The 13032-nt window shown below is 41.4% G+C and overlaps 1 protein-coding gene across 7 annotated transcripts in view; it reads left to right on the forward strand.

Moving 5' to 3' along the window:
- Window positions 1–275: 275 nt before the first annotated feature.
- RHOT1 (ras homolog family member T1) overlaps window positions 276–13032 on the forward strand; it is an 87770-nt gene continuing 75013 nt past the window's right edge. For all 7 annotated transcript variants that reach the window (XR_014788171.1, XR_014788172.1, XR_014788168.1 and 4 more), the window contains exons 1-2: window positions 276–494; window positions 12123–12181. Coding sequence is in view for 2 of the 7 variants with exons in the window: in XM_084837262.1 (XP_084693388.1) it covers window positions 458–494; window positions 12123–12181 (96 nt within the window). In the remaining 5 variants the exon portion in view is untranslated. The remainder of the gene's footprint in view (window positions 495–12122; window positions 12182–13032) is intronic.

Below are 13032 nucleotides of genomic sequence, written 5' to 3' on the forward strand. Positions count from 1 at the left end.
GCATCGGAAGTGCCCTTACAGAAGCGCTATGATTTCCTTGAGCCCGTATAATTTCCTTCGAGTCCGGCTCCCCGCGCCGCCTGCATTTGCACTTCCGGTATGAAAGCGAACGTGTCGCCACTCCGATTCGCAACGCTAGAAAATGCCAATGGCTTTTCACCATGGAGATACAGCTGTAGAGCGACGCCCCGTGGAGCCGCGGCAGCCGATGGAGGCTTCGGGCGAGGACCGGAAGTTCGAGCCCGCGTGTCGCTCTAGCCTTGGCTCTATGGGCCGCGGAGGGAAAGGCTGCGAGCGAGGCGGGGGAGAGAGCCGGCTGTTGGAGGCGGCGCGGCGCGGCGCGGCGCGGGCGGATCGAGCGTAGCAGGCCGCGGCTCCCCCTCCCCCTCCCCGTCGCCGCAGCCCTGATGTGAGCGGGGCCCGGGTTGCGGGGCCCAGAAGGAGCAGGAGCGGGGCGATGAAGAAGGACGTGAGGATCCTGCTGGTGGGAGAACGTGAGTGAGGGGCAGGGATGGGGAAGGTCAAGACCAAAGCAGAGGAGGAGGGGGGCGAAGGGAGTTGAAGGTGGGGCGGGCGAGAAGAGGCGGCGGGCATCGCATCCCATCCCATCCCATCCCATCCCAGGTAAACGACCAGGGAGAGGGAGAGGGAGGAAATTAGGATGCGCGTGGGGTTCATTTTTTACATTAGGGGGGCTCAAGGGGTTTAATGGGGCGGCGACATAATAAGGGTGGTGGGAAAGAGATTCGGGAGTTTAAAAAGCCACGGGGTGGGAAGGGGGTCAAGGAGAGGCAGGAAAAAGGATGGCTGAGGGTGCAGAAGGAAAACTTTATAGAACCCTAAGCAGAGGGGAAACTGGCTGAAGGAGGTGCAGGAATAAGGCGTCTGCACAGGCACTGAAAGACCACCTGGTGAACTGAGGCAAAGGTGTAAGGGAGGAGAGGCAGAGGAGGCGGTTACCTTTCAGAGGAGGCTATTTGGGACTGTCTTCCTAACTTTTAGCCAACACATCTTTGAAGGGTGGGTGGGGAGGTGGAATAATACATTGCAATCCACTCTGCCTACTGGGAAAGGACTGGTGTTGGTATTCATCTTTTGGTGACTTCTAGGTCATTCTCTGGCTTCTTATTGTTGCTGCTAGGGCAAGCCACCTGCCTTCAGTCAGCAATGTGTTGCTGCCAGGAGGCCAGGCAGCTGCAGTTTCTCACAATATGTAGTCACCAAGTTTCCTCCCCTAAAGATCACCAGTTTCACTGTAGGAAATATTGCTCTAGTTAGTCTTTCATTGGTTACTTAGCCTAGCCTGTAGTCCCTGCCTGAGACATTGTTGACTCACCCTGGATCAAAATGCAGATGTTGATAAATCATGTTTGGAAGAGGTTATCTGTTGTGTGTCTCCCCCCCCAGCTGTCTTGAAGATATGAGACATAATTTAATTTATTATTTATTTATTTTATTAATCCTACATCTACGCCACTGAACAGACAATGTTATACGATCAAACAATGAAATATAACAATAAAACTACGCAATGAAATTGCTAATCCGCAGTTTTTAAAGCAGAGTTCACATGCAACGGTTCTTGTGTTTCACCGAGATAAAAACATATCCTTTACAAAGAATGTATCCTCATAAAGCAGCATGATATAAACAGGCAGTGCAGTGCCTCTAGTCTTCAATTTGCCAACAAATTTGGAACACTCAACAGTGGCCACAAGACTGGAAAAGGTCAGGTTACATTCCAGTTCCAAAGAAGGGCAATGCCAAAGAGTGTTCAGACTACCATACAATGGCACTCATTTCACATGCCAGCAAGGTGATACTCAAAATCCTACAAGCTAGGCTTCAGCGGCATGTGAACTGAGAACTACCGGAAGTACAAGCTGGGTTTCGAAGAGGCAGAGGAACTAGAGATCAAATCACCAACATTCGCTGGATCATGGAGAAAGCAAGAGAATTCCAGAAAAATGTCTATTTCTGCTTCATTGACTACGCTAAAGCCTTTGATTGTGTGGATCACAACAAACTGTGGCAAATTCTTAAAGAGATGGGAGTACCAGACCACCTTATCTGTCTCCTGAGAAAACTGTACGAGCGTCAAGAAGCAACAGTAAGAGCTGTTGAGAACATGGAACAACGGATTGGTTCAAAATTGGGAAAGGAGTACGACAAGGCTGCATATTGTTGCCCTGCTTAGTTAACTTATATGCAGAGTACATCATGAGAAACGCCGGGTTGGATGAATAAAGAGGCAAGCAACACATGCATGCAAAGTACAACCATTGTCAGCCAGATAATTCTTCTGTCTCTGTCATAAGTTAAGTAAAAACTCACACCTATGCTGCCTACTGTTCTTCTTGTTTTAAATTAATGCCAAGTTTATAAAAGAATCTATTTTTATTCATTTGTGGCATTTATGTACCTCTGAATATAATAAAAAAATCTAGCAGCGGTTGCATAAAGTCCATATTTCTTGTTCTGTAATCTAAATATGTGGGAATCCAACCAGTAAGCTGAGACCTTCATTTGCATACATATTTATTACAGAATGAACAGCACCCTACCCAGTGTAAGGTAATTGCTGCATAATGCAACCTTCCCATAATGCAAAGTTTCTTTTTTAATTCTTGTGCTATTGAATGTGTTAATTTTTTTCTTTGTGTTAGTGAAGGATATTGGGAAGATGGTCAGTGTTACAAAACAGATAACTTTGGCTGTAATCCTTTACACACTTCCCAGGAAGTAAATTGCTCTGCATGTTTGGGATGTGTTTGTTACTATTAATTATGTGTGATTTCTGACATTTGAAAGGCTAATTTAGAATGCTGAGCAATTGAAAAGTTTGGAGTATTTCTTAGAGCTCCTTTGCTGTGGTGATGAGATCATGCATTGGATTTTGGGATAACACCTTCTTGATATTTCTTGCTTGAAAATGCTCGATTTTGTCTTTCTATCCACCCCCACCCATTTTTTCTTAGAAAATATTTTTGTGGATTCTGTCAGATATTGTTGAAATATATCCTTGAAACATTTCAGAACAAATACCTGTTCTCCCAAAGAAATGTGCAGTTCTTCTGTGTGTGTGGCCTTGCATTGAGAGTTTATTTTAATTTTTTTGTGCACGAAGTGAGTTTTATATTCCTGGAAGATTTAACTCAAGAATTATCTCTGTGTACACCATGTTTTTAAAAGATTGTCATTGTGCTCTGCTGGATTAGAACAAGGCAGTTAGTACCCTGTCTCCTGACTTGTTTTGTTGCTGGCCTGTGACCTTGGGGAAATGACTCCTAGGACCAAACGTAGAAACCCACATTGTAGCCACATGCAGTGTGGTTTTTTCGTTCTTGAGCTGCAGCCACAATGGCCAGTGGTCAGGAATGCTGGGAGTTATAGTCCAAAACACCTGGAGGGGCTTAGATTGGGGGAGGCTGTCTTAAAATAATTTAGGTATAGAATTGCAGTAATAAGTCTTGAGAGTGTTTGAGCTGCTGTGTAAAGTTGCTGTCAGAAAGTGCCTGTGTTGATGCTAGTATTAGAATCCTTGCTGCTGTTTAATAAAGCCTCTAAAGGCAGCAACTCAAGAGGACTGGCCTGTTAGACTGAAATTTTTAAACCCTCCATATTTCAGCTGGGTTTATGCTGATCTCGTCTGTTGAAACTGCGAGCCTAAAATTAGATAGCAGAATTTTTATTTAGGCAAGCACATCAGCTGCTTGCAAAAAAATTAAAATAAATCCAGAGCATAAATTAAATTAGTAGTAGTGTCATACATACTAATGCACTAGGGAAATCCAATTCTTTTCTTTCATATAAATTAAGAAAGTATTTGTTTAACTTTCATAATGTATTCTGAATGCAATACTGTGCAGAAAATGAAGTTTTCTTACAATAGGTTCTGGCAGTTCTGTAGAAATGTGAACATGTGTGGTGCAGACCATTACATCTGTGTTCTGCCATGGGTTCTGGTCAGATAGGTTTTTGTAGGTTTCCATAGCCCATCAGGTCATATTGTAGAAATGCCAAAACTAGCACAGCTGCAATAGGCAGTATATTTGATATGAGGCTTTTGGGGTAATCTTATGACATGCAGTACATTCTCTCTCCTTCCTCAACTTACACAATGTCCATAGCACACTGATAACTGTGTTGGGTGTGTGTGTGTGTACAATTTTTAATGGAAATTGCCTGTAGCATGATTAAGAGAATTGAGATTTTGGATATTCTTTACTGGATATTGTGTGCTGGATTATGCACATAGGGCTATTTATTTAAATACATATTTCACCCTGTTCTGTAGACTCAGGATAAAATGCAAATATAGCTAAAAATAATCTCACACTGATCCCCATCCACTAGAAGCAACAATGCAGAGTTCAGTCAGTTTAAGATAGTTGGCAGTGTTTTAAGATCCTGACATGAAAAGGTACTAGGAATGTTCCAAATATTATTGTTAAACTATGTTTCTTAGTAGACATATGGAACTGTTCTCCTGGGTGGTGTGACTGCTCTTTAATTTTACTTGTGAGTGTAAGTCTGCCTTGCCAAAAAAGTGTTTATTGCTTTTCATGAGAACAGCATTAGAAATACTCTGTTTGCTGGAAAAATTCTTTTCCATTTTCAGTGCAATTGTAGCCGATCTAAAATGTTTGGGCAACCAAACTTACCTTAATGTATAAAATGTATAACATTTTATGAGTAACCTTTCTCTAAGTGGGCCTTTGTACAAGAGCTTTTCTGGAAGACTTGGAGAACGGTGGCGGGCAACAGATCTCTCAGACTGGCTGCATTTGCATGTCACAATAAGCCAGAATTCTAAAGAATTCTGGCTTATTATGAATGAGACATGCCTGATCCATAGTTTGTTTATTATGATGTACAAACTGGAAATTCTGGCTTGTTTCTCCCATGAGTAGCCAGTCATAAGTGATGGTTTGTTCTTGGCTCTGACTTGTTTGGGGAGAGGTAACCCAAAGTTCCAATTTCACACATCACAATAAACAAACCACAGACACAAAGTGCTTGGTTTGTTGAGCTGCTCATGCTTGTATTGCAGGAGGAGCAAAGCAGGAGCAATCGAACAGCGTGCATCAGCATTCTAGCTTATTCACAATAAGCTATTACCATAGAAAAATATTGTATGATATGTTTGATGACATGAAAGCTTTGTGACTTCTGATGTGTGGTTGTTGCGAGCTGGTATGTTGTGAGCTGATGTGTTGAGAGCCAGTGTAGTGGTGAGAGTATTAGACTGGGATTCCGAAGATCCAGGTTCTAGTCCCCACTCGGCCGTGAAGCTCACTGGGTGACTTTGGGCCAGTCACTGGCTCTCAGCCTAATCTACCTCACAGGATTGTTGTGAGGATAAAATGGAGAGGAGGAGGATAATGTAAACCATCTTGGGTTTCCTGTAAGAGGAAAAAGGCAGGATATAAATGTAATAATAATAGATGTAATAATAATGTACACCAAAACTTGATCTTGTAGTTGAGGTTGTACTTACATGAATGCTCACATAAGCTTGCGATTCTAAAAGCACAATTGGTTTTTCTTTAAATGAATGACTTGAATTAAATGAGAATACTCAACAGAATTTTCAGAGTAGATGAAGAGATTGTCCATATCTTTATGGGATCATATACATTACAGCAAACAGTTATATGGTAGCTTAAGATGTTTTTAAGAAATTTTAATTTACGCAACTGAGGTTTACAGGGTGTGGCTTTGTTTTGTATTAAACTGAAGTAAATCATTCTATATTTCGCTGTTATTGAAATGGAGATATTGGGGTGGGGTAAATGAATTACTAGGGAAAGTGAGAAACCAATAGAACAGCCTTCCCCAATCTGGTGCCCTCCAGACATGTTGGCCTACAACTCCCAGAATTTCTGACCATTAGCCATGCTGGCTGGGGCTGTTGGGAGTTGAAATCCAGAACCAGTGATGTGGGGTTTCCAGAAAACATGGAGTGGAAAAATTTCCAATACAAATTAGGTTAATTTGCATAGGGTCATTCGCACAGGAAAAGGTTCATTTTGAACTGAAAAATGTTCTGATGCGCTAGAGCAGGGGTGGGCAACTTGTAGGCAAAAATAACTGGAGGGCCACAACTTCCACCATCCCTCAGTGTTGGCAGTGCTGGCTAGAGCTGATAGAAGCCATAGGCCAGAACATCTGGAGGACCACAGATTGGCAATCTCTGCCCTAGAGAGATGTAATTTAGCATGTTTATTTTACTTGTATTTAGTAAACAATAAAGCATAAAAAGGTACACCATGTTAATTTTTTGTCCTGATATGCCCAAATATTTGATCTGAAGTATTTGAGGGGAATCCCCTTCATGAATCACTGCCTTGTTGTGGCGAAGGGGCTTGCGTAACTCAGTGAAGCCATAAACTTTGCCATGCAGGGCCACCCAAGACGGACAGGTCATGGCGGAGAGTTCTGACAAAATGTGGTCCACTGGAGAAGGAAATGGCAACCCACTCCAGTATTCTTGCCAAGAAAACCCCATGGAACGTATCACAAGGCTAAAAGATATGACGCTGGAAGATGAGACCCTCAGGTCGGAAGGTGTCCAATATACTACTGGGGAAGAGCAGAGGATATTTCCAAGTAGCACCAGAAAGAGTGAAGCGGCTGGGCCAAAGCCGAAAGGACACTCAGCTGTGGATGTGTCTGGTGTTGAAAAGAAAATCCAATGCTGTAAAGAACAATATTGTTTAGGAACCTGGAATGTAAGATCAATGAATCAAGGTAAGCTGGAGGTGGTCAAACATGAGATGGCAAGATTGAACATCGACATCTTGGGAATCAGCAAACTAAAATGGACAGGCATGGGCGAATTTAATTCAGGTGACCATTATATTTACTACTGTGGGCAAGAATCCCTTAGAAGAAATGGAGTAGCACTCATAGTCAATAAAAGGGTGGGAAAAGCAGTACTGGGGTACAATCTCAAAAATGATAGAATGATCTCAGTACGAATCCAAGGCAAACCATTCAAGATCACAGTAATTCAAGTCTATGCCCCAATCACGGAGGACGAAGAAGCTGAGGTTGATCAGTTCTATGAAGACCTACAACACCTTCTAGAACTAACACCAAAAAAAGATGTCCTTTTCATCATAGGGGATTGGAATGCCAAAGTAGGAAGTCAAGAAAGCAAGAGAATTCCAGAAAAACGTCTATTTCTGCTTCATTGACTACGCTAAAGCCTTTGATTGTGTGGATCACAACAAACTGTGGCAAATTCTGAAAGAGATGGGAGTACCAGACCACCTTATCTGTCTCCTGAGAAAACTGTACGAGCGTCAAGAAGCAACAGTAAGAGCTGTTGAGAACATGAAACAACCGATTGGTTCAAAATTGGGAAAGGAGTACGACAAGCTGCATATTGTCGCCCTGCTTAGTTAACTTCTTTGCAGAGTACATCATGAGAAACGCTGGGTTGGATGAATCACAGGTCGGAATTAAGATTGCCGGGAGAATTATCAACAACCTCAGATACGTGGATGATACCACCCTAATGGCAGAAAGAGAAGAAGATCTAAAGAGTCTCTTGTTGAGGGTGAAAGTGGAGAGTGCAAAAGCTGGTTAGAAACTCAACATTAAAAAAACTAAGATCATGGCATCTGGCCCCATCACATCCTGCCATATAGAAGGGGAAGAAATGGAAGCAGTGACAGATTTTATTTTCTTGGGCTCCAAGATCACTGCAGATGGTGACTGCAGCCATGAAATTAAAAGACGCTTGCTCCTTGGGAGGAAAGCTATGGCAAACCTAGACAGCATAGTAAGAAGCAGAGACATCACCTTGCCGACAAAGGTCCATCTAATCAAAGCTATGGTTTTCCCAGTAGTAACGTATAGCTGTGAGAGCTGGACTATAAGGAAGGCTGAGTGCCGAAGAATTGATGCTTTCGAACTGTGGTGCTGGAGAAGACTCTTACGAGTCCCCTGGACTGCAAGGAGGTCAAATCAGTCCATCCTAAAGGAAATCAACCCTGAGTGCTCATTGGAAGGACAGATACTGAAGCTGAAGCTCCAATATTTTGGCCACCTAATGCGAAGAGAAAACTCCCTGGAAAAGACCCTGATGCTGGGAAAGACTGAAGGCAAAAGGAGAAGGGGACGGCAGAGGAGGAGATGGCTAGATAGCCTCACCGATGCAATGAATATGAACTTGAGCACGCTCCGGGAGAGAGCAGAGGACAGGAAGGCCTGGCGTGCTATGGTCCATGGGGTCACGAAGAGTCGGACACGACTGAACAACAACAAAATCTTTATTATGGGAGTTTATCTGAAGTATTGACTGCCTTTTATCAGATGTATACATAAGAAGTTCCTTGTAACACTCATTCAGTCTTAACTTTTTAAAAGCATAGGCTTAATGCAGTCTGAGGTCTGGTATGTGAATCTATAAAAACTGTATCACTGTAATTTTTATCATAGGGTACCCAGAGATGATCTTACTATAAACAATAAGAAAATGCTGAGTTCTGTACTTATAAAAAGAAGAAAAAAATATGTTCTCTAAATCCATATGTTCTCTATATCTGTATGTCTAACCCTCATCAAATAATACCAATCTGAAGTAGAATTGGAATAGGTAGGATAACTTGTCTGGTAGATTTACTGTTAGCCCAGACAAAATCACCCAGTGCGTGAAAAATGTACAGGAATGCTTTATGGTCCTCACAGGAAACAAAAAAGTTCAAAAAAGTATGGGGAAATTCTCCGAATCCAGCCAGTACAAGTGAGAGGTACACAACTTCCTGTTTTGTGATTTGAACTGTAAAGGGGTAAGTTTGTGTTGCCTGGCCCAGTCAAGACATGCACCATATTGAAGCCAAGAGGAGCTTGCACATCTCCTTGATAACGGCTTGTCCATCTGTAAGCAGTCTAACATGACAGTGTAACGTGGCTATCAAATATAGTATGAATAGTATGGTTATTTCTAACAACAAGGTTCAACCTTTCTCTAGAAGTCTGAGTAAAGGAACCACCAAAGGTCATTTGAATCTCCTGTTTGGACAGCAGTAATTTTGCATGCAGTGGTTATGCCCATTGCGTTCATTTCAATAGGTCACAAAGAAGACACCTGTGAATAGCGCTCCATATGAATCCGATTCATTTTCAGTACATCTCAACCTTGAATACTATATATAGCACATGTATTCAACTGGTAGTGGTCCCACATTCATCTGCAGTGCATTACAGATAGGAGAAATTGTGAGGTTGGTGTGGTCTGTATCTCACAACATCTATGGTTTTTCAGGAGCCATGTTTAATACTGAAGAAGCACATGGATCTTGTTTGTAAATGTGTTTCAAGTATCTGTAACTTTCCTTTGTTAAGGAGAAAAACCTCTAGTCTCTGACTTTGTCCTAAAATGCTTGCACCTTGTTTTCATTTCAGGGGCCTTGTGGGGAGGGCAATGATGTCCTGGTTTTGGTGGGGAAGAGGGATCAAGATGTCATTAAACTTGAATAATTTTCATGATGCGGCAGGCTTCTCTGTCCTACATCAAAGCAGAGAAAGTAGGTTAAACACCACATTCCACCTTGTTTCTGCGTGGAAGAAAACTTAATTGGTATCTGCAAGCCGCTGTCTTGGAGTGTTAAAATAGAACCAAACTAACAAATGTTCAATCCAAGTTTAAGTCCCAAAGTTAACATAACCATAAAAGGTCACCTAAATTGAAAATGATGACATAGTTCACCTCAGGAACACCTCTATTCTTCCTTACTTTCAACCTCAGCACTATTCCCAAAATATTAGTGAAGCATTCTGAACCAAACCAAAAATAATATATAATGCATCGTAGACAAAAATGTTCGCCTAGTTTTGCAAATATTGAAACATTCTTTAAATCCAAGCTAAAGGGTAAAGAAACCCTTTCTATATAGGGACAATGTCCTATTTGGTGATTGTATCCTATTAGTGTCTCCTACTGATGGAACAGCTTCGGTCAGCAAAATGATTCCCCATCCCCTGGGCCTCCCAAAATGTCTTCTAGCGGATTGGGGAGACACCCCCCCCCGAGCAGATTTTGAGGGTTGGGGAGTGGGGGAGGGAAAGCTCAGATGACGTTGGGAGCAGACCCTGGGTCTGCTCATGAGAAACCAAGCAACTGGCAGCCGTTTTTCAGCATCAACAAGTTTTGTATGAAATCCCTTCGGCCAAAACAGCAATTAAGTAATTGTAAAAGTCTTATTATAATATTGCCTGTAGCTTACCTTGAATGTCTAAACATTCCTAGTGCAGAACTGTTTCAGCTAAAACTGATTCAGTTGGCTGGGGGGAAACAAATGTCAGGCTGTCTTCTTTTCCATACTGTAACATACTTGACTCTGTACCAACCCATCTTAACCCGCTACACTAGACTGATATGGAAGTTCTAGTAACTGAGACTCATGGTGCACCACTGCTAACTAATGACTGTGTACATATTGGAGCCAGTCTTATTTTTTTTGGCAAGCCTAGGGAGTTTCTTCCTAAAATAGACTGCTGTGGCTGACTCCCATTCCTAGAAATAGGCTCTTGTGTACTTGACAGAGATTGCTGTTAGTATATAGATTATTTTGTATCCTGCAGGTTGTCCTACGCCTTGGAAAATAGCCATAGTTGTTGCTTTAGGCTGAATTTATTACAGGAGCAAAAATATATAGAATTCCTGGTGAGCTTTGTAAAATGTGCAGTTTGAGGCTTCACAGTTGAATGTTACAATTGCTTACCTTTTGTGTGCTGCTGGATTTTCTTGTGACGGCATTTCTAGAAGTCCTGCCAGTATATTAAAGGCAGGTGGGCTAATGTCAAAAGAGGGAGTAGTTATAGTGCAGTGTAAGGTCTCCTCCTGCCCACCTTGGCATGCCCAGTCACTGTGGTTCCTTGTATGAGCGAGGGACTACTGATTTGTGAAGAGAGCTAACTATCAATTATATGAAGGAGGAGGAGTATCAGTTATACTGAGGAGTTTGACACACACCACCCCCATTATCTATAATAGTTCATATTGGCAGATTTAAAGCTGACCTGCATAAAATCTTTTTTTTTAAATAGCCTGCAATATTTCTGTGTTTGCCTATCTTTCTTAACATATCCTTTTTATAGGAGTATATTTCAAAGAATTAAATTAAATCAATGCCTCACATTACTCTTCCAAAATATAGCAAATTTTCTAGGGCAAGCACAAAATCTGCCCATCCATTTAGAGAGTAAATCCTATGGTCTCTGGGAAAGGGATGTCCCAGGGACCATATGATATTGCAGAGTTCCCCTTTTGAGCCCATAGACACTCCTATGATCTTGGGAGGGAAAATCCCAATGGGAATCTACCCCTGCCCCTCCCACCCTTTGCAGTTGCCTCAGAAAGCACCAAGGAGCTCTGACCTTGGGTGAGGATATAAATGAGGAAGAAGGGCATGGGGAGGGGAGATACTGAGGATTTGCAGGATCGTAAAGCTTCCCAGTTTCTCTTCCTGCGACTCCACTAGAAGCATTCAAAAGTGCATCTTGTGGAAAAGCAACAGAAAGGAGGAGAGAGGTGAAAATCGCCTCTGTCTCTCCTCCTGCAGAGCATAGGATGTTGAGAGTGCTCCGACATCAGAGTGCCCCTTAGTTGGACATAGGTTTGCTCTGCTCATACTCTAGTAATACTGTGCTACTTGACAAGTTAACTTCTGCACTTCTCTGAGAAACTTTCTGGTGCCTTCCACCGTAACAATTTCCAGAGGAGTAGCTGTATTAGCCTACTGCAGCAAAAACAACAGAGTCTTGTGGCACTTAAAGACTAACAAATTTATTTCAGCATAATCTTCTATAGACACAAAAGGGATGGCTTTTTTTCTTTGCCACTGTGATGCTCTGTTTATGTGAAGTTTGCTGTAGCTGTCTAAAAGAGAAGAGACAAAGTTATAGAAATCATCCATGCCCTGCAATTACCTTATCTTTGTATCTGTCACTTTAAGAAACCATGGGTCTAGACCATGGCTCCATTATAGATTTAAATTAGAGGCAAATAGAACATAATTTTGCACTGGCCTGCAGAGTCTTTGCCAAAATTAAGACTTGTAGTTATATAAATTTTCCACTAATTTGTGTATGTCTGTTTAATTTCACAGCCAGAGTTGGGAAGACATCACTTATCATGTCTCTCGTTAGTGAAGAATTTCCTGAAGAGGTAAGGTTTTTTTCATGATATTTGAATAATTTCTGTTAGGAAAAGGCTCATAAAAGAAGTAGGAAAACCACAGACGGGTGCATCATGAAACTATTGTTTTTAAGATTTTGTGTTTTCCCACTAGAACATCAAAAATGTTATATAGTTTTTCTGTTGTTGTTTTTTTAAAAGATATAACATAATAAATATAGGAAAAAGAACTTGGAGTATTTGCAAACTTGAAACAAAACAAAGTTCTAGTTACTTGACCTTTATGCCATTAGGGGACACTTCAGTCTCTAGGGCAGAGCTTTCCAAACTTTTCATGTTGGTGACACACTTTTTAGACATGCATCATTTCGTGACACGGTAATTCAGTTTTACTAGCAAACCGGAGGTTAAACTAACCCGTTATAAGAGATACAGACACATACATAAATTGTAATAACGAAATGTGTGGGGACACAACATACCCCATGAAAACCTTTCATTTATATTTTTTAAAATATATTATTTGTAAGATAATAACATACATTGTGGTCATTTATGAGTAACAGTATGTAAATATGTGCAAGAATGTAAAAAAGTTGAATAACACCATTAACTACTTACCATTTTAATGGGATGTATGAGGTTGATGGGTTGAACACAGCTTTTCAATATTAGGTGGAATGTTAGATAAAGACACTCGCATTTTGTCATCAAGCATTTTTAAGCTTCCACGTTTCAGTGTCTTTAAGTTTGCCATCGTTGAAAAGGATACTTCACAAATGTATGTAGTAGAAAACTCCAGAAGAATTTTTAATGCTTTTTTAGCTATGTTTGGATGCATTTTTGAAATGCGAATCCAAAAGCTGTCTAAGTTCATGTAT

Source organism: Heloderma suspectum, chromosome 2 (genome assembly GCF_057233095.1).
Source record: "Heloderma suspectum isolate Gila_16-S chromosome 2, 16-S_ref, whole genome shotgun sequence".
Classification (NCBI taxonomy): domain Eukaryota; kingdom Metazoa; phylum Chordata; class Lepidosauria; order Squamata; family Helodermatidae; genus Heloderma; species Heloderma suspectum.